At 43.5% G+C, this 21,357-nt stretch overlaps 1 protein-coding gene across 1 annotated transcript in view; it reads right to left on the bottom strand.

The window, feature by feature from the left end:
- The window catches only part of CCDC6 (coiled-coil domain containing 6), a 48,670-nt gene extending 30,482 nt beyond the window's left edge, over positions 1–18,188 (bottom strand). The window contains exon 1 of the mRNA XM_058810237.1: positions 17,877–18,188. Coding sequence (XP_058666220.1) covers positions 17,877–18,188 — 312 coding nt within the window. The remainder of the gene's footprint in view (positions 1–17,876) is intronic.
- Positions 18,189–21,357: the final 3,169 nt, after the last annotated feature.

Raw genomic sequence — 21,357 nt, 5'->3', positions numbered from 1 at the left:
CAGTGGTTTGGAAACTTCCCAGTTGAGTCCTCATTCCATCAAGTCCTTCTCTTCACATCTTTGTCTGTGCTTTCTTGTGTCTTCTCCCATCTCTACTTCTTTCTTCACATGGCTCGTTCCTACAATCTATCTGCCACAGCTCCCTTCTCCCTGTCACCACCAGAGCTGGTACAAACCCAACCAGAAAAAAAAACAAAAAAAAAGAAAGAAAAGCAAAAAAAAGCCAGGTCAGGTAGAGTTTGCTGGCTTAGCAGCTTAGGTCCTGCACAACACCTCCTCTCTAATGTACTGCATCTCCACAGCAGAGAACAGCTACTCCAGCATGTTCAGCAGTGGTATTACTGTCACATCACGAAAATAGAGATTTGTCCAAGAGGTCTGAGGAAATGTTACATTGTCAGCTCACATCTCAATAGATTAAAACTCCTGGAATCAAACTGATCTGAATAACATCATCTATCAGCTTCTAAACGTGGCTTTACTTAGAGCTACTAACCATCATGTCTTCAGAGACATTCCAGAACAGAGTAAACAAGTCAAATTGCAAGGGCTCATTGTCCTCAAATCATTAAAATTCATGCATACTGTTCCAAAATCAACTCCTCCACTGCCTTCACTACATAGGATTTCTATTTGTGTCTGGTTTTCAATGCTTCAGACAACAGAAGACAGTAACACAGACCAAGCTTACCTAAAATTAAACTAGAAAGCACTTGGTTCTGAAAAACAAAAGAATGAGGGTGTTTCTGCTTTGATTTCTATTGTGTGTAACTTGCCCAGATTTGTTCTGTTCATGCTTTGCACCAGTCAAAAGCTCTAAAATCACATTATTACAGGACTGAGCCTGCACAAGACTCTCTGCCAGCTCCTGGTGTCACATTAACGCCGGTGCTCAGGCCAACAGGAGCACAAGCTGCCAAGCTCCCTGGCCAGGCCAATGCCCCTCTGGAGCTCAGGAGGCCAGGCAGCAGGCCAGCCAGGCTGAGGAGACACCCAGGAACCAGCCTTGCCCTCGCTCCTCTGTCCTTTCCTGCATCTGCCTCCCCAGCTGGCTGGCACACACAGCGTGGTGCTGGCACAACAGCAGGGTGAGCAGCCCTGCTCAACAACTGCCCTGCAACAGCCCTGTGCCCACAGCATGCGGGAGGCTCTGCGAAGGGTGGGCAGGGTAAATCTGCCTCCCTCACACAAAGAATGCATTTCTCAACCGAACAGCGCCAACCCTACACATCTGCACACAAACTGCACACTGAATACAATGAATGTCCAGTTAATTACCCAAGGGTCAGCACTTTCAACACAAACATTTCAGCTGAAAAACATCAGACAGTTATTTAGACTAGGTACAAACCACATAACTCATTACCACATTTCTTCTCAATTTCATACTGAAACTTGCCCTCTATCTTGTTACTCATTAATTGGTGAGAGTTAAATTATCTCAAGTAATAGGATAATTCATGTTTACCTTAATATTGCCTAAAGTCTTGAAATCTGTTACATATTTAGCCAATAATCAAACTGATGTTTCTGGATGTGAATACACTGTTTTTCCAAAGGGATAACCTGTCTTTTAATTAAGTATCTGTGTTTGAAAAGAGGTCTGATATCATCAGCAAAAAAAAAAGAGAAACAAAATATAGAAATCAGAAATGCTAGGTCTTCCACAAGGGTATAGAATTCTTGGTTTTCCTCTATTATCATATCACACTCCACATACAAAAATACTAACAGCCATTTACTCTGTTCTGCGTATCATATTACAAAATAAATTGCTAAGGCACAGAGTGATACAAAATGATAACACCTGATCAGTCAGTCTCTGGAAACCTGAAACAAGCAATCTACTTTCACCACAGATTTTCTGCATAACAACAGACATATCCACCTGTCTCCCTTGTCTCAAAACTCCATGCACAGCTAACTTGGAGCATTCCATGAATGCATCCACTAAGGAAAATTTCTAATTACTGTGGTCAAGACTATAAATGCAAGGGCTATCATATTACTTTGCAGGAAATCAAGAATAAAGAGGGAGATAAAAAGCACCTCATGCACATAAACCACAAAAAACCTCTTATACTTTTGAGGAAGAAAAATCCTATTACTTTTATTGAAATCCTGATCACTAGTAGAGCTGATGCACGAAGTGTCATAAAAATCTGTCCTTGTGAGCTCAAATTTCAAGTAATTTTAAAAGAACTAAGAAACATATTTTCCTAAACTTTACGTAGTAACCAAGTATCATATTAGGAAGTGAGCTGCACTAAAGTTCTTTTTTCACATGCTGCATATACTACCATAAATTGGAAGGTTTGCCATTAAAATACTTTCCTTCTCTCAGTTCCTCTTGCAAATACACCTTTAGCAGGCCAGGTTCACACTGCTGAATTTCTTGGTTCTAGCACCAGCTTCTATTTCTGGTGGGATGCTCTTTCTGTATCACACTGACCACATCGCTCTAGTGGCACTGTATTCTATGAAGCAGCAAAATCCAGTACTTCTGATGAGGCACCAGCTTACACACAGTCACATAACAAAATAAACTATAACAAAAAAACTTAAAAAAAATCTCTTCTCCCCCCCACCACTAGCTCTTCTAAAAGCCTCACAAGCCTTCCTGACTCTGCAGAGCAAGCAAGTTCAGCAATGCAATTAATACCCGCTCTGTAATCAGCATCAGCACATTATCAGTGACCTGACATGAACACGTTCTTGCATTTTAGTGCCAGGTGTCATTTCAGACAATTTCAGCAGTAAACATTTCACAAACTGCCCCAGGCACCTACACAAGGCAGGTGCCAGGCATGCCCAGCCTGCAGGCTGTCTCCAGCAGCATCCTGGGTGAAGGTGACACAACATTTCAGGGGATCTTACTGGAAACAGCCTACCAAGCATTGTTTTGATCTAATCCACCCTTGGAGGTCTTTCATCTTTATGTCAAGGGCTACCATGACCTCTTTACCTCTCATCCAACTTTTCCTGGTGCGGTTGGTAACCCTGTAGATGGAGCTGAAGAGCAGTTTAATCTGTCACAAGAAATTCAATCTTTACTACTGAATATAGACTGAAGGGTCGGGACAGCTTTGGGAAGAGATGATCTCAGTTGCTGCACATGTTACACTGAACTAAAGCTGTCACTGCAGAAAGCAGCCCTCCCAAAAGTTCTGCTTAATAGGATGAGGTAAACAGGGTGACAAGTGCAGGCTGTTACAATGACATGAATTTTGAATATGCAGTTCTTGCATAAAATAAAACGTAAGCTTCCCAAATCTCCTGAAGTACACACTCCTCCTCTCTCAGTACTAACTCAAGTGACTGCTCTGGCCATACTTTCTGGCACCAGGTTAAAATGACACAGAAAACTACAAATGCAATAAACGTTCCAGCGAGCTGATACTGTTCTCTTACAAAGAAACTTTTACAATGCAGCTTTTTTTTTTTTTCCTACAAACCTTCCAGCTGCATCTGAGATGACCACAGCGCATGCAATGTGCCTTACAGACAGTGAGAAACATGAACCACCACAAGAACAGAAGTCAACAGCAACTCAGAGAACTCCCACTACTGCCAAACTGCAGCGAGTGCCCAGCAGCACATTCCTGCCTGCAAGGGCTGAAGGACAAGGAATTCCCACCCAGGCCCAGAAATGACGTGGGCACAGCTTTCCCCTCACCCAAGGAAAGGTATTTCTTTCAGCTGGGTGGCCTGTCTGAGAGAAAAGAGTGAAGGCTCTTGTGGTTGAAGTGGTGAGCTGGAATTCAAGTTCTGGGGTCAATTTGTAGTGTGATTTCCTGTCTAATCTGTGACAAACCCCCAGTGTAATTTCCTCTGTTCTGACATAAAAGTACCTTTTTCTTTTTCTTCTCCCTTCTTTAAGATGAGTTTTCAGGAGTAAGAGAACAATAGAAAGAATCATGCATTTTTATCTTTGGGCATGCAGTATTTCCTAGAAGCCCCAAACAAGCACTAATACCTTTGAATGGCTCCTTTAGGACCCCAAGCTGCAGGACTGTTTTTTTTTTAACACAGACCTGGCAGTGTAGGAGGAAAGCATTTTTTTTGTTGGTTGGCTTCTAAAAACAAATAAAGAACAGACACCACCCTCCATCAGAAAAATCACAAACTTCCAGGTTCACCAAAAGTTATTTTCCAAATACACCAAGGAAGAAAGAAATTCATTATTGAAACTCATCCTGAGAACTTAAACTACTCTAAACATTGCCTATTGTGTAACATTAAAGCCACTGAAACAGAATTGCTTCAAAGCATAAGTCCTATTATATTACAGCTATTTAGTAGATGAGTTCTGCTGCAAGAGGACACAAAAAATATATCTGTTTTTTATAATAATAATAATACAATTTATCATTGTAATAATAAAGGAATAACTCCGTGACAAGCTACCATTTAAAGTATTAAAATACAGCTCCTTCTAATCTCCATTTATAGTAGGAATTTCTCTGTCCCCTTCATCCCCCACCCCTCTCCTCTGTAAAAGGTCAATCAGGTTTTGGGCAGACATGTCAAACGCCTCTGTCACAGCCCTGCTGCTGCCAGCTCCAGGCACAGCAAGCTCTTCCTTCGATGCCCAGCAAGTGATCCAACACATGGCCACACAAATCCACAGCAGATGCACACTGAATGGAGAAATGAGCTGACTCAAACTACATAAGAAATGCATTCTTCTCCCAAGTCAGTCTGAGCCACAGTCAAATGTTTTCAGCTCATGCAGCCTGGTGGGATCTTCTCTCAAATACTCAGGTGCACACATCTTGTGGTTTGGGAGGAGCACTTAAGAACAACCCTCAGAAGCAACCAGCTTCCTAAACACAAAAGTCACTGGTACTCTTTCATGCTGAATAATCTCAGCATCAGCACTGAAGTAAATTGTTTGATGGTATGCAATCCCATTGCATATACTTCCTTCTCTGCATTTTGATGATGACCTGAAACCCTTGCACAACTGAAACACACAAGTGGTAAAAATGAAATAAGCAAGTTATGAAAACAAGCTCATTTGACAAGCATAAATATTTATAAAATTAATGCATTTGGCTAATTACAAACTAAGTGTAACAAGCTATATGAATTTCATAATTAATACAATCAATTCCTGAATTTACTTACATAATTGAAAAATAATTTAAACAGATTTCTTCAAAACAGAAAAAAAAATAGTATACTCCCTTCAAGAGCTTTTATTATATCAAAATACTGGCAGATTAAGTAGTTAATAAAAATGCAGCATGTGAAAAAGCCACACTCTCTGCGACTGACAAAATGTCAAGACAGAGCTTAGAAAAATGTATCAATAACTTTTACTGAGCACTTTAACCATGACCACATATTGCTATGCAATCTTAATGTAACTAAAGATTATATAGTAATAAGGCACCATAAAGGCAAAAGTATCAGGGTTGTACAAACACATGCTAAACACTTCTTATTCTGAGCACTCAACATGGCAACCTTAAGAATCTGACTGTTCATTAGACATATGCTTTATAGCTCTTCTTTTTCATTCACTTAAACATCCTCATGTAGAACAAGCTCCCAGACTGTTATCAGGGCTGGAGTCTCTGCTTCCAGCACACAAGAGCTGTAACCTGAGCCAAGAGAAGTCACAGGCCAAGGCAGGAATGACCCAGCAGGAAAATTAAATCTAGCCTGCAGACCTTTCCAAATGGCTCTGTTTCATGAGGCCCTTCCTCGGTCCCATGGCTGCACAGGCAGCACACATTTCCTACACCTGCTGCATTCGCAGCAGCACTGGTTTCCAGAGCATGGGTTAAATAAGTATGTATATAAGCACAAAGAAACCCACTGCCCCTAAGTCCTCAAGTTCATTGCTTACAAGCAAATACTACTTCAAAATGCACATGAAATGTTCCTCAGATGAGCTGTAATGCCTGCACACGCAATCACTGCCAGGAAGGCACTGAGAATGGGATCTGTGAGACACCTCCATCCGCCCAGCACAGGCAAGGGACCATTCCCAGCACAAAGCATCAGCAGCACATCCCTTCCAGAAGATGGTGCTTTGCCAGGGACTTCCCCATCTTTGCTAGCTTGCACCCAGCTGAAGACTTGCATTGACAAACTCAGCCAATATGGAAAATACAGCTACACTGCCATATCAAACTCTGAACCAAAGTTTGAAATACCTCTCTCTATTAATCCTTTACTGATGACTACTAGAAAGAAATTTTTGCTTTACTATTTGACTTCTAACTGCACAGCTGTTTTACTGCTGGATTTTTTGCACTGGAAAGTTTGCTAGTTAATTAATAGTGTAAAACAAATGGGAAACAAGTATGTGGAACAGGTTTTGCTTTTGCTCAACCTCAATATAAAAAATGCTGAAAAACATCACAAAGATGCACATGTACACAGCAAGATTTGTACTTTTATGTTCAGTTTGTCTGAATTTTCAAATGCTCAGACTTGTCAATGTGAAAGAAAAAGGATCATTTTTGTTCTAATCTTGTAGCATACACTGTTTTGGAGGTGGTGTGCATTAATAATTTTCCACAGCCTATGTGATCATTGGAATAACCACACATCTTAAAATGCTGTGGTTTATTTGACCTGCATCTACAATGCTCAAATTTAATGAAATCTGGTTGTTAAGCTTCTAAGAAACTACTAACAACAACTTAAATCTCAGTAACACCACCATTAGTGCTAGGACCTACAAGGAATGTAGCACCCCAGTACAAATTATTCTGATATCAGATGTCTAATGCATAAGCACTTTTTAAATTAACATATTTTAAATGTTTTGTAGTTTATTTTCTGACCACTGATAAATCAACATTTATCTTCAATGTAACCACACATTAACCAATTCATTTTGCTGAACTGACCAATTAGGAAACTCAAAACTGCCCACTCCCAACATTTCAGAGCAGGAACAGCAAAAGATTTAGCAGCAGAGTAGACTATTAGGTGACTAACTTAATGCCCAGCTTCTGTTCAGAGGTATATTCAGCTAACAGGTACTGAGCTGTTCTAAAATAACACTTCTGCTCAAGATGCAACCACAGCAAACTCCTGTTACAAGCAGCTCTGCACCCACAGCTGTTTCTCTACTCAAAGGCAAAAGAGCACAAGTGAAAGCACTGAACAGAGATTTAACAGTCACCCCCCACAAATAACCTCCATGAAAATCCTACTTCACTTCACGTGGTCCAGGTAACTCACTGCAAGCATGTAAGTATGAAAACCATGTTTTTCTTCATTGGAGTACATAATGAGAAATTGAAGTGTAATTCTGTTATCCCCAGTTTTTTCCAGGTGCATGGCATGTGCCAAGGAGGGCCACCTGCATACCACAGGTATTAGCAGTGACTGCCCCTGCTCCCAGGCAGAAAACTGCACATTTTCTCACTTTGACTGGGTCCTGAGCACCCAATGCCTGTGTATTCACCATCCTTCCCTTCTAGGTAAAAGTGGCTTTCAGCACTTGTAAATCCTTCTTTCAAGTGTTTATAACCTCTGGTATATCTACATCAATCAACCTGTTCTCCTTATCTAAAACTAAGGATAAAGACCACCAGATAAAGATCCATTTATGGGGCTTTCAAACTGTAGATGCTCATCATGTAATTTCTTAACTGTCTTTAAAACTCTTAAACCCTTTTTATTTGCTGGTGGAGAGGCAGGAAATGGGACTGTTGTTGGGATTTTGTTTGTTTGTTTTATATGACAAATTCAAAGACAGCTTAGGTAATCATTAGGGATGGCAATGTTTTTCCCCAAAGTAGCAAGGTGTCCTTAGCCACTCAACACAAACAACCTCTTAAGAGGGTTAAAATCTCTCCCAATTTCCTCTTACACAAACTGAATTTCCAGAGAAACACTTTCACAGTGATTAACAAGAGCTGGAGATGAAACTTGTTATTAATTATAATCATACCTTTTCCTAAACCAAACCAATATATTCACAAAGTGAACACAACACTGTCCAACCCACTGTTAAGGCACATTAGCTCCAGCTCCATTACAGAAAAAGAAATGTTTCTACTTACCTCACCTAGGAGTCAATGAGTCGTTTTTTTGGGTATTTTTTCCTTCTCTACAGTTTGGATATATTACAGTACCTATCACAGTATTCCAAAGAGCAATCTCTTTCCAGGCTTTTGAGGCAAGATACAAGTATATAAATGTGTAGTGTACGAAAATATGATGAGGAATATGAAGAAATAAATCCTTGGCCTTTGTATTCTCTGTCTCTGGCCCCTACAAACAGAGATTTGCAGGATGTGGGGGAATGCAATCATCCTTGAATATTCCTCCTTTACAGAAGTGAGGAAGTAGGTCTGACACAGAGAAAGCTTTAGGAAATGCCTACCCACCTTTCCACTCACAGAGCAAGGACCATCCAGTTACATGTATCAATAATGAGAGAAAAGGGATTTTCTGCATATCTAAATTTCAGGTTAAATTTACTCTGTGAAACTGACTTTGGGAGTGTCCCTCTTCTTGACCCAACCAGGATTTCATGGCCTGTGAGGACAGAAATTTTGCCTAGTTAATAATTCCTGGCAACACGAGCCATGACAAAATGTCTAGAGTTCATTTTTAACAGATATGAGAAACACATACCCTTTAAAGCTCCTGCAAACGTGGTGGTTGAAACCTTACAGTTTGCAAATTTGGTAATAGTGGCTTTTGCTGTTTATTTGAAAATTAAGCAAAACAAAGTGGAAATACCACCACCTGGTGAAAGTAGAAATTCAACCGTAAGTCACAGAAAGAAGCATAACTTCATATTGTGGCATGCTAAACATTACTGGGTTTTATCATGTCTGACTTGTTAAGAAACATTTATACTTTCACTCAGGACCAAAGCATATCATGGTGGGAATTATTTATATATGTGGTAGGAGTTTTAAGTATGATTAGCACCACCACCACCACCAAGGGAACTAAAAAGGCCTTAGCTTTACAGTAATAAGCAGAAACATCACATTTCAGGCAGTTTAAAAAATTAAAGCATTTGAGGAAAACTTTACAGACAGCTGGAACACTGCTAGGCTGTTTCCATCTACTGCAGGGCTGAACAGATGCTCATCCACCTCACTGGGCCCTCCCCAAACTAAGACCAGACTGCGTGTAATATTAGAAATTTCAAACTTAGTAAAATTCAGAGGTGAGAGAGGAAGAGAAGCCTTATCTGAAGAGTTTCTCCATCAGTTAGACTATCAGCTGAGCAAATACCTACTTTTCCAGGAAAAAAACAGCTGCAAGGGAATGCATGAAGGGATAGAGCACTCTCAGGAGCTGAAAGGATCGTCCCCATAGACACCAATTAGCCTACAATGCCTGTATTTTAACTGAATAATTGAAATAATTACAACTCAAGTGCCAGGATTAGAAACTGCTTCAGTATTTCTATAAAAATTGCTTCAGCTTTTATCAAGTAACCCTTGCACCCCACAGAGAGAGATGTGAAATCCACATACCTGTAATTCAGAGTTCCCCACTTAAGATACATTTTTAAGGTGGAATACTTCACCTCAACTGTCTTGCCTGTCATTTTCACTTTGTTCTCCATCCCATACATTGAAATGGGACACTAACAGACTACCTAATTAAAGGTCAAGACACATCTTCAGTCAGACAGAAGGACCTGACTGGAGAACAGGAACTTGAGATGTTCCCTTCTGGCCATCCCCAGGCTGCTGCGTTGGAAGCAAGACATCACAAGAATATTTCCTGTTACACATCCAGGGGAGCTTGCTTTATACTGTATTTTTTGCCTCTCTTCTAGAGCATGTCTTTGTCTCTTTTCCATTCATTCTGTTTGAACCCCAAACCCTGTGCATAATTCAATTTGTACATTTTGTCCCTATTCTCCTACTTCATCTGTTTTTTTTTTTTCTTTAAGAAGACTGAAAGAATTCACCTCTTGATCTCCTGCTAAATTCAGCAACTTCCTCCTACCCCCCTGCCCAAAAAAGAGCAGCAAAGCAACTGTTTCTCTCACTGTTTTTACAAGGCTATGCTGAGATACATGAGATGTCTACTGCTGACCATCTTCATTCCTGTGAAGGACAGCACTGTCTCATTTCTTCGTTTCAATCACATTTCAAGGTCTGTGAGACACTGGCATTCCATTGTCCTGCAGCACCCCACAAGCCCAGCTGCCTGATCATCTTGTTTGCAGCTGCCACAGAGTCACCATTTCAGTGGCCTGCAATCCCACCTGGGATCCTCCCAAGCACACTTTATGAGGGGCGGTGGGAAGAAAACCTTTTGTGAAGTCTCCAGCAGAAGCATAAGCTTGCTCACCACAGGTCAGTATTATTTGCTCAATTACTACAAGGAGCTTTGGCACTAAGAGTGTGTATCTGAAAATACACCCCACATATACCAACACTTGAAACCAACAACTTGGAAAACAGCAGCTTCAACATCAAAGTCAGTATCGGCAGCAGGAGGAAACAAGCAATGAGAACAAGTAAACAGAATTAATAAGTGCAAGAAAACCACAGACGACCACCTACCCACCCTGGAAAAAAAAAAGAGTTTAATAAAGTGAAATAATTTTCCTTCATCCTTTGAAATCAGTATTAAAATTCAAGCTCCATTCAAGTCAAAACCACAACTAAAATGAAATACAGAACTTCCAGGATTTGAAAACTATGCTAAAATCTGGTCCATACTAGCTTTCTAATACTGGGATCAGCAACAGCACTAAAAGCCCTAAAAACCTCAATACTGATTACTAAAGCAGCTGATGTGAATAATGCAAAACTCAACAGTCAGTTGGGCAGGTGACTAAAAAGGAAGTTAAAAATGTCTGGCAGATATACAGCAGGAGCACATATGACTATTTTTTCTTCAACTGAAAGCAAACCTGTTGTTAGGTGTAAAATACAGTAAAAATCAAAGCAACCTCTCCTTCAAAATGTTTTTAAGTCACTGGAGATACACCAAGGAAGAATGGGCCTTAGTAAATGTTCAAACCTGAAAATAAAGACTATTCTTAAAATAAAAGCTGATTAGAAACCACAGAATTCTAACACAGAATTCATGATACAACCTCAGTGAGAAAGTTCATTAAGAAGTAAAATTACTTTCTATGCAGAATAGTAAGCCCACAGAAATACCAAGAACTTTGCCTTATTAAAATTTCCCAAGTGCACTCTACAATTTCAGTTCTTTATTTCACTTTCATCCCCAAAGTAATTCAGAGCAATATACCAGTATGCCTACTGACTGAACACATTCCACCATTATTAAATATGGGAACATCACATAAAGTAACTGATGAAAAAGTATAGTTGTTGTATAATATTTAAAGGCAAGCAAAACTAGGTGGTTATCAGAGTTTGGTATCAACCCAATGGCAATACTGCAAACAAATTAATTTACAGTATAAAGGACAGAAACATTAAACAGGTCATTCAGCATGGTTTTATAGAAAACAAGTTGTGGCAGATAAGCAAATCTTCATCTTTCAGCCAAGGACTATTTGTAATAAAGATAACCACAAAGGTGTAGGGTGTTTATAAGACACCCATATGAGTTTTTGATTTAGTAATACATGCCAAACGTTATTTTAAACTGGCTATAAAATAAAGTATACATCAGGATTTCCAAAATGGCTTGCTGACCTCAAAAATACTCATCAATGGGAAGTCCCATTTCACCACCATGTACTAAGCAGGATGTTGTTTAAAATATTCCCTACACAATTAATTAATTCTCTGCTCTAAACCAAGTGCTTCTGGACAACCCAGCAGTACAAATCAGACCTGAACAAGGCACAGGTGTGCAACTCTATTTCTGCCACAATAGCCAAAGCACACAGCAGCAAGCTCATTAAAGAAAACTGACCACACTGGATGAGAAAAAACAAAATAAGTAAAGTTCCAAATGAAGATATCAGAAACATTTGTGGAAATTTGAAGCAGAAAAGGATGTTTGGACTAGACCAGTGCATCGTATATAATTCAACATTTTGGATTTCCAGCACCTCAGAGCCTGAGAGCTTAGCTTAGTTTGTCAATGTAAACTAAAGTTGCTTGTTACAGCCTGTATCTTCATAAGAAGAAAGCAGAGGATTCAAAACACTCATTAACCCAGCCAAAAGGCACAGCAGGAACCAACAGCTCAACCTTGAAACTGATGGGAAGAACGGGAGGCAGGACACCAAAGCCTTTCCAAGCACAGTGATTCTTCAAGAGTCTTCAAATTAAAACTGGATACACTTCTCAAAGACACATTTCAAGGTTAGTTACAAGGTTCAGTGCGGAAAAACTCACAAAACCATGTGACAAAAATTTAAGCAGATGATTACATAAACCTCTGAAGCCTTAAACTCCCTTAAAGCACAAGCATTCCTGTTGATTAATATTTGAATTAAGTTCAGAAACATGGACTTTTTCTGTGGTTTTTGTTTGTATTTTAAACAGCATTCAGGAAGGCCTACAACACACCCCAGTGACATTCTGTTAATAGCACATGGATGATGTTTTTGTCTGGGAATTGGATATGCCAGTGGCTGTGTGTAACTACCAAAGGGAAGCAGATGCTATTACACCTTCCTACTACAGGCTCTCCAGCCATGCAGCAAAAGCAGCAGGGCTCTGACCGTGCCACCCCAAGGGCCAAGGCAGATAACACCAAAGGGCATTACTAAACTTAATTTACAGACATTTGTAGAAGTTCAACAGAACCTTCTTGAGAATCAGAAGGGAATGTAAAACTGAAATACCAGACAGTCATTTCCTACATGCCTGCTCTTGGAAAAAAACATGCCTGAAAAATTTCGGATGGACTTTCACGGTGGGCGGATTTGGTAATCTTAGCAAAAGCAGGTAAGCAAAGCATTTCTGAAATAAGTTATTTTTGAGCTACTTTCAGCTTAGTCCAGCTACAAACTGGAGTGATAAATGACACAGCAGGATATAAAAGCCCCAAGCAGGTTTCTTACACCTACAAAAGACATCACAGAACTGAGAGTATTTTTCACACGAGCAAGACCTACTTTAAAATCAAAAGTAAATAACAGATTCACAGATACATTCTGTAAAAATATTTTTGCTTTCTTGGTTTGCTTTTTACCTTTCTCTGCTACTAATTGATTTCGTGCCCTTATCAGCACCTTTTAAAGGTTCCTATTTCAGTTCAGATAGACTATCCTGCCCTTTTTCTTCTACTATTAATAGACACATTCTGTACTGGAACAGGTGTTCTGCCTTGAAATTCTGGTGCAAACTCCAGAAAAGAAAAAAGCATTTTTGCAGGAGATTTTTGACAAAACAGCACACCCATTCATTTCCCCAAACTATCTGTCTAGGCTGACATTTTTCATGAAGACCCACAATAGCAGATCTCATGCACGCACACAGATCCCTCTGCACACTTCATTGAGAACAAAATGCAAAATTCTAATTATTTCCAGCATCCAAATCTGGTTGTCATTGGGAAAACTCTAACAGGTCACAATAGCACACAGGATTTTTCTGATCACAAAGCCTGTTTGCTTTCAGGAGATGGCTGTTATTGAAAGCAACAACTTTGTTCAGGATTTAAGTAGGGGGTGAGGAAATAGGAGCTGAGTAAGGCTTTTTTTTCTATTGTTCCTCTCAACAGGTGGGAGGCTGTTCACACAGCTCTGCAGAATGGCAGAGGAGGCCAAAAAGCCAGGAAATGCAACCGCCCTCTGCCAGCACTCCAGGAATGACAAGAGTTAAGCTGGGAGCCAAGGTGCAGAGCTCAGGTTTAGCTACAGGAACAAAGGCAGCAGAGGTCTCACAGTAAAATACCGCCACTCACAACCCGCAGCAGTCCCGTGTCCCAGTGCTCCCTGGCAGAAGGTGCTGCAAGGGGCACCACAGACAGCGAGAACTCACGGCGAGCTCACAAAAGCCAGCATATGCCATCAGCACTTCAGTCAGACTGCCTCATCCGAACCGATGATCCTGCTGGGGATCCACACAGCACCACAAATTCTAGGATAATTCTCATCCCTACACAGCAAAATCAGGGAAAATTAAAGAAATATGTTCTTGTAAATTGTTAGAATGCACTAAAACTGCTTCACCAGGCATTTTGGAGTGGGAACATTTTAAAATTAACGCTTCTCAAATACTTTATCTTCACCTCAGTTAAAAAACTAAGTAACAGAATAAGGTTTACTATATTTTAATTTTCTAACTCCAAATAAAATGTCTCAGTATAGTAGGTCAATTTACATGAGATAAATTACCAAATCTAACATTCTAGAGAGTGTATGTAGCAGTCGGGGACTAAAATTCCTCTTGTTCCTAGAAGGACTAAAATTCCTCTTGTTCATATGACGCCTGCCAGTTCAAAGCAATAAGAAAGAACACCAAAATGCTTCCAGTATCAGCTAAAGGTTACATGGCTTTCACTGATTTAGGATGGCTTGGTTACATTAAATACAGAAGAGCAGAAAAAAAGGAGCTAAAAATCCAAATTCTACCAACTTCAAAAGAAACTTCTTGACCAATACACACCTACCCCCAACTGAAGTATTTCAGCTTTTGTCACATGCAGCAATTCATTCTTTTGAAAAGCAGTCACCCCACCACCCAGGTTTGAAGGTGCTCTTATTTAACTAGAGAAGTTGTGCTGTCCCAGGCTTAGCCCATTAAATATGACATTTCCTTGGCAGACCTTTTTCACCAAAGAACTAAGCAAATTCACACAGGAAATCCACTTCTGGTAGCGCACACTATAAGCAAAACTCACTGCTTCTCATCCCAAACACACAGCATCTCAGATCTTCAGGCGCCTGCTTCTTCCCAACCTAGGCACCAGCCGTTCCATTTCCTAAAAAAGACCTTGCAGAAATACACCATGAGATCATACAATTGAGGTTGCTAAATACATATAAATGAACCCTCTGCAAATGGCTCGAGTGATCTTAGTCATTTCTGCAATTTCTCCTTAATATCTGATCTGAAACTTCACCTTCTGATGTAATGCACTGCCAGAGAGCACTTGAAATACCCCCAGCTTTCTCCCTGCTTTGCTCCCTCTCTCACCATTTGTTACCAATAATAGCAGGTGAGATAAAATTATCACATATATTTACTTACTTTCACAGTCTTGCACATGAACAGCAGCATAACTTCATTTGCATTTCAGGCTACTGGAAGCAGTACAGCTCGCACATATTTTTGGGTGTACGCTTAGTCCAAGCTGGCTTCACCAATTTCAGCTTGAAAGCAGCATTTGTTTTCACATATTTTAGATGGGAGTGCATATGAAGCTAGTGAGCACACAAGCCTGCCAAGCCAACACCTTTCTCAGTCAGTTTTCCAAGTGCAACTACTTAATGTAGGTCTCCTGTGCTTAATTAACACTTTATTTTCAACCCTATGACACAAGGGTGAACTACAAATACAACTAATAAGATCCTATGTGGCAAGCAATTTAGGTAATTCCTAAACTGACTATATCCACGCTGACACCAACAATACTGCAAGCACAGAGAGATGCCATATTAACACTTACACCAGCACGGACACAAGAGGTAGGAGGAAGACCATCACTGGGAAACTTTAAAGGGAAAATATTCAAAATCATTAGAGACAATGGTGGGAACTGCAGAAAGCAGAGTCGCTGTGGCCTTGCACAAAAAACTCAAATAGGACCGGTGAAAGGTTTGCAGAGGAAGAGCTGTGTGGTTCAAGGAGTCACCTTCACCTACAGCACACAGGTTTAGTCATTCACCTGCTATTTTGGCTACCTGTCAGGTCCATTTGTGCTTCACAGCTTGTCCTCAACGCTTGATAAAAATCAAAGCTGATTTGTGTCATTACAATGCCCGCAACAGGAAACACACAAAGCGCCCGTCTGTCAGCACAGCAACGCTGCGAGGAGCTGCAGGGTGGAGGAGCAAACTGAAAAGGGTTTAGAAGCACAGTGCAGACAATCAGAAAATTTTCTATTCCTCTGACATGTGAATGGCACATATTTCAACACTCCAATAAAGCTCATCTCCAGTCACCTACATACTAGAGCCACACCACAAAGTATTCTGACTGCAAATGTGTTTATATTATGGACTAAGTAAGTCACAGCACAAGGTCTCACTGGCCTGAAAAAAAGTTATGTTTTGCATTCATTTTTTCGCTGCTTGCTGAATTAGAGTGGTTTACTCAGTTGTGTACACAGTTTAGCACACCAAAGCCACAGCATCAGCTAAAGATGTCGGTTTTCCAGACAGCCTACAGGTTGCCATTAAAGTCTAACACCTCTCTCTTTATCCAAGATGTCAAAAACAGGCAGAGTTTCAGATTTAAGGAAAATACCTTCTTTTTATAAATTAAAATCTGATGAAAATGTAAGCTGATCAGTCCCTAGAGACACTGCCAGAACTGTAATGCACACAAGCATTTTTTCCAAGTTGTTTACAAACAAAACACCTACCAGGGGTTCAGAAAGATGCTGTGCCTTCCTAACAGGCAGAGAGAAAATGTCTGACTGACAAGGCGCCTTAGCCCCTTTCAACATTAGAAGGCACTCCGCCGCTACCTAATTAAGGCACATTCTCTTCTCGTAAAGTATTAACAAAGCACACATTTCCCCGACTAGCACTATATTTGTCATCCTTGAATAAATTACTTCTGTATTGTATTTCATGCACTCTTCCGGCCCACATCCTGCTAGACACTGAACGCTTACTACTAGGAGCAGATGAGAGGTATGCCTAGGCAAGCTCCATTTCTTGGCTAGATGGACTGACAATGGAAAAGCTGAGTATCAATAAAACAGACATTAGGCTCAGAGCAAAGCATCCCCTGTGAAAAATCACGAGATGAGAGTGCACACACATAGGTGGGATTGGTCCCGCGTAAAACATCTCCACCTGCACTGGCAAGGATGTTCGGGACAGTATCAGAGTTACCTTTAACACATCTCCACCTGCACTGGCAAGGATGTTCGGGACAGTATCAGATCTACCTTTAACAGGTCTTTGGCAAGTTACCTACTCTGCATGCACGCCATGACCAACAATACCTAAACAACCCTTTTAGCCACTGAATAATCAAAAATTTCTAGAACTTAAACTCCTAACTCCCAATCTCATAGAGAAGAACAGAACAATATTTTTGTAGTGTTTTGATATGCGCTTTTCTGATGATTCCTGCCTAACAGCATCACATAAAATGGTGTTAAACTCCAAGCTATCCTCACAGTGCTCATAAACCAGGAGCTGAGCTCTTGCCGAGACAGAGTGCTGCTCTACTCGCACTGTTTTTAAGAGTCTTATTTATATGAGTTTTCAAATACCCTGAAATACAGCACTTAACAAAACATTACAAACAAACCAAACACTTCCTCATGAGCAAGACGCTATTCCTGCAGCTCACCGCCTCTGCACAGTGACCGAAGAGGTGACGGCTGAAGAGATAATCCGTAATCTCCGCAGATTACTTAAACTCCGTGGAAATCTCTACTTTGAGAAACTTCAGGGGAGCGGAGAGCATCGCTCTTCCCGTGCCCGGCCCCTCCCCGAGCCGCGGCCGCTCGGACCCCGGGCAGGGCGGGCCGGCGGGGCCGCCTCCCCGCGGGGAGCCGGGCGGCCACGCGGGTCCGGCCGGGGGAACCGCCTCGGCTCCTCGCCGGTTCCGCCGCCGCTGCCCTCCCGGCGCCGGAGGGGGCGCGAAGGGCGCGGGGCGACCCCACCTGTGCGCGTCCCCCGCGGCCGGGCCGCGGTGACAGCCGGGCCCGCCCGGGGTGCCCGGTCCCGGCGAGCCGGCAGGCAGCCGGGGGCCGGCGGGGAGGCCGCGGCCGGGGCCGGGCCCGCCCTGCGCGGACACCCCGCGGCGGGGACACCCCCGCTCCCCGCCCGCCGGGCCCGGCGCGGCGCCGCCCGCACTCACGATGGTGACGCTGGCCTTGCGCAGGTCGCGGTTCTCCTCCTGCAGCGCCTTGCACTTGAGCTTGTAGGTCTCCAGCTCGATCTTCAGCACCTTGTTCTCCTGCTGCAGCGAGGCCAGGCGGTTCGTCAGCTCCTCCAGCCGGAACGGCGAGATCACGATCCCGCCCGCTTTGCCGCCCCCCGAGGAGCCGCCGCCGCCGCCCGCAGCGCCGCAGCCGGGCCCCGCGCCCGGGCCGCCCCCCGACAGCGGCCCCGCGGTGCCGCCGCTGCCGCCGCCGCCGTCGGTGTCGCTCTCGCTGGCGCTGTCCGCCATCGCCCCGCGCGCGCCGCCGCCGCCGCCGCCCGAGCAGGGGGCGGCGCCCGCCGCGCGCCGGCGCCGAGACGGGCCGCGCGCCCGCCCACAGCGCCGCCTGGCGGCCCGCGCCGGCACCGCGCCGGCCCGGACACAGCGGGAGCGGGGATCCGGGAGGCGCCGGGACACAGCGGGATGTACTGGGATCCGGGACACACCGGGATGTGCCGGGAGCGGGAATCCGGGACACATCGGAATGTGCCGGGATCCGGCACACACCGGGACACACCGGCACATGCCGGGATCCGGGACACACTGGAACCCGCTGGGATGCGCCAGGAGCGGGGATCCGGGACACTCCGAGCCCGGGACCGGAATGTGCCAGGATACGGGATCCCGGACACACAGAACTCGGGATATTCCCCGTGGGGAATCCCTACACACCGAATCCTTTTCCCGGGACGTGCCCGGAGGATCTCTCCCACACGGAGCCCGATATCGGGATGTGCCCGGGGGGATTTAATGCACACCGGGAGCTCCGGGCGAACAGCCCATTCGCGGGACTCACCTCATCGTACCGCTAAACCCGTGCGTGGCACCACACCACCCAAACTGCCCCAAACCTTGTTTTGTTTAAGGATTTTTGTACCAAAGCGGCTCACGGCGCTGCCCGGGCTGCACCCCCGGCCCGGGCCCTTTCCCCGGGGCAGCTCGGAGCAGAAGGAGCGGGGATCCCCATCCGCCGAGCCCCGGGATCGGGGGAACAGCCCCGGCCGCCAGCCCTGCTCCCCTCACAGCACACAGACCAACTGGCATCTTAATGCAGCCCTCCAAATTCAGCAAAACCGCCTTGAATTGAGATATATGGACACCCATCTCTCATTGCTGATAGTGCATTTCCTGATTAATAAGTACATTAGTTTCTTTCATTTTTTTTTTCTTTTTCTTTCTTTCTTTATTTTACTATTTCTTTGCAGAGCAGCAGCGAGCTATAGCAGAGAACTCGTGCCGCTCATTCCATGGCAAAACATGGTCTGCATTGCTCCTGGATAAATTAGTCCCCAAGACTGTATAATTGGTTTCCCAATTATTTATGAAGGGGTCTTTAACAACAATAATTCTTCCATTAGTGGCAAGCAAGGATTTCATTATCTCTAACTGCATTACCTTTTTGTTCCATGCCATAGTAAATTTCAAATTTTACTCTTTTTAATGGCTCTAATATATGGAGGAATTCCATCTCTGTAAAGTAATTATTCTTTTCACCTGCCTGGGAATATAAGTGCAGGTCATTTTATTTTTGGTCTCTTAATCACAAGAAAAGGGCTGTTCCTAGTTCTGAGCTTTGGAAACTGTTTCCTCTGATCTCCGTCCGTGTGTCTGTCCCTGGCACACAACGCTGCCCCAAACAGGGCTCAGAATGGAGAGGGGGGCAAGTGGGAGTCCCCATCCCAGCAGAGACCCAGAGCTCTTCCTCAGCCCCATCAGGAGGCATCAATTCAGGGCTTTTCAGGCTAGAAAAGGTCCTGCATCCCCTTGCCAGCCCTGTGGAAGCTGAGGCACACTCCTGCATTCCATTGCCTCCACACTGATCCTGGCGATGACATTAACATGTAATAAAGCCACCAAGCAACCCTCATGATCACCCTGGCTGCCCCTCAGCTGGATTTCCCATCTCTGGGCTTAGTTAGGCTGGGATTTCTTCCAAACACAAGAGCATTGTCCTCAAGAGATGTTGCCACAGATGCACAGAGCAGTTGAGGATGTCTGTGAGGTCTCATGAGACCTTTCTCAGTGCTGTCCTAAGATGTCCCTGCAGCAACCCTGGCTCTGCAGGGGCACACAAGCCTGACCACCTGGGCAGCTGCCACCTCCATGCCCAGGCTGAGCCTTTCCACCAGCAAGGGCTGTGGAATAAAACCCTTGAGGCATCAAAATAGGATCCAAAAAATAGCAAGCGCTGTTTTGGACAGGTAGTTGCATTTCACCAGAATTGCTTTCAAATAAGTGTGCTGATATTTAGGAAGCTGGCTGGACACCATGGGGTCATGAGGAAATGTTACTTCATGCACAACCTCCACAGCATAGGCAAGAGCTGCACAGCTGGTTTGTCTCTGTGCACATCCTCAAATGAAACTAATTTCTAAACTAGCAGGTTTATACCTCAATGTTCTCACTCCATCCTTCTGCCCAGCTCTGATCAGCCAGTTTTCTCCACTGCTTTCAGCAGGACTGCTCACATTTGAGCATTCAGTCTTGCTGAATCAAGGCCTAAATATTTTGAAGGCCTGAATCAGCAGAACACACATCTGCTCCAGGCTAATCTTACCCAGCAAGCCCCACAGCGTGCTTAACCTTAAGCCACTCTTCAGACCTATCCATGTTAATCTTAAGTGCTTTGCTGATTTGGAGCACTATAATTTTTCAGAGGACGTGTCCTCTGCTCCTTCAGACACTAAAATTAGCCTGAAAACAGACAGGGAGGTGCAGGCAGCATCCTCAGCCCAGCAGCTGGGCTGGATAGGCTCAGATAGGGGCTGCATCCCTGGGATCACACCAGGCAGATCTGGTGCAGAGAACTTCTGGGGTGCTGCAGACAGCAGCTACAGAGATGAGGGATCTTGAGGCAAAAGGGGAGCTTTCCTCCAGCCACTTTTGCTGTCCCTCTCTCTCTGCTGGGCTGGCATCAGAGGTCTCACTCCCAGCCAGCACGCTGACTTTCATAACAGTGAATGATAACTTGGCACTTCTGTGGCTCTCTCTAGTTCAAAGCCATGCTGAAACATTATCTAATTAATTCACACAATAGCCCTGGAAGGCAAGAAAGGGAGGTAGGAAGCTGAGTTACTTGCCCAGTGACAAACACTGAGTCAGTGCAGGAGTGGGAGGAAAACTCAAGGGCCCTGGATGTTTAGATCTGAGATGGCATCCTTCTTGTTGCAACAGCAGTTCTGTCATTTAAAAAATAGCACCTGTATATTTAATTACAATTACAGCCAACTACTCCTAATTAATACATTAAACAGGGACAGAAAATGTTATCCTAATTAGCACCCCCCCAAAATTAAAAATCACTTCTGTAGGATGTTAACCAAATCAATTAAAAAGTATAAATATGTGCTATGAGCAAAATTAGCCAAACCCCCTTTTGAAGACACGTACAGCAGAGGCTGCCCCACCAATAGGGCTG

The sequence above is a fragment of the Ammospiza caudacuta genome, chromosome 9 (assembly GCF_027887145.1).
Source record: "Ammospiza caudacuta isolate bAmmCau1 chromosome 9, bAmmCau1.pri, whole genome shotgun sequence".
Classification (NCBI taxonomy): domain Eukaryota; kingdom Metazoa; phylum Chordata; class Aves; order Passeriformes; family Passerellidae; genus Ammospiza; species Ammospiza caudacuta.
The sequence above is the reverse complement of the archived record's forward strand: the minus strand, read 5'-3'. Positions and strand labels throughout refer to the sequence as shown.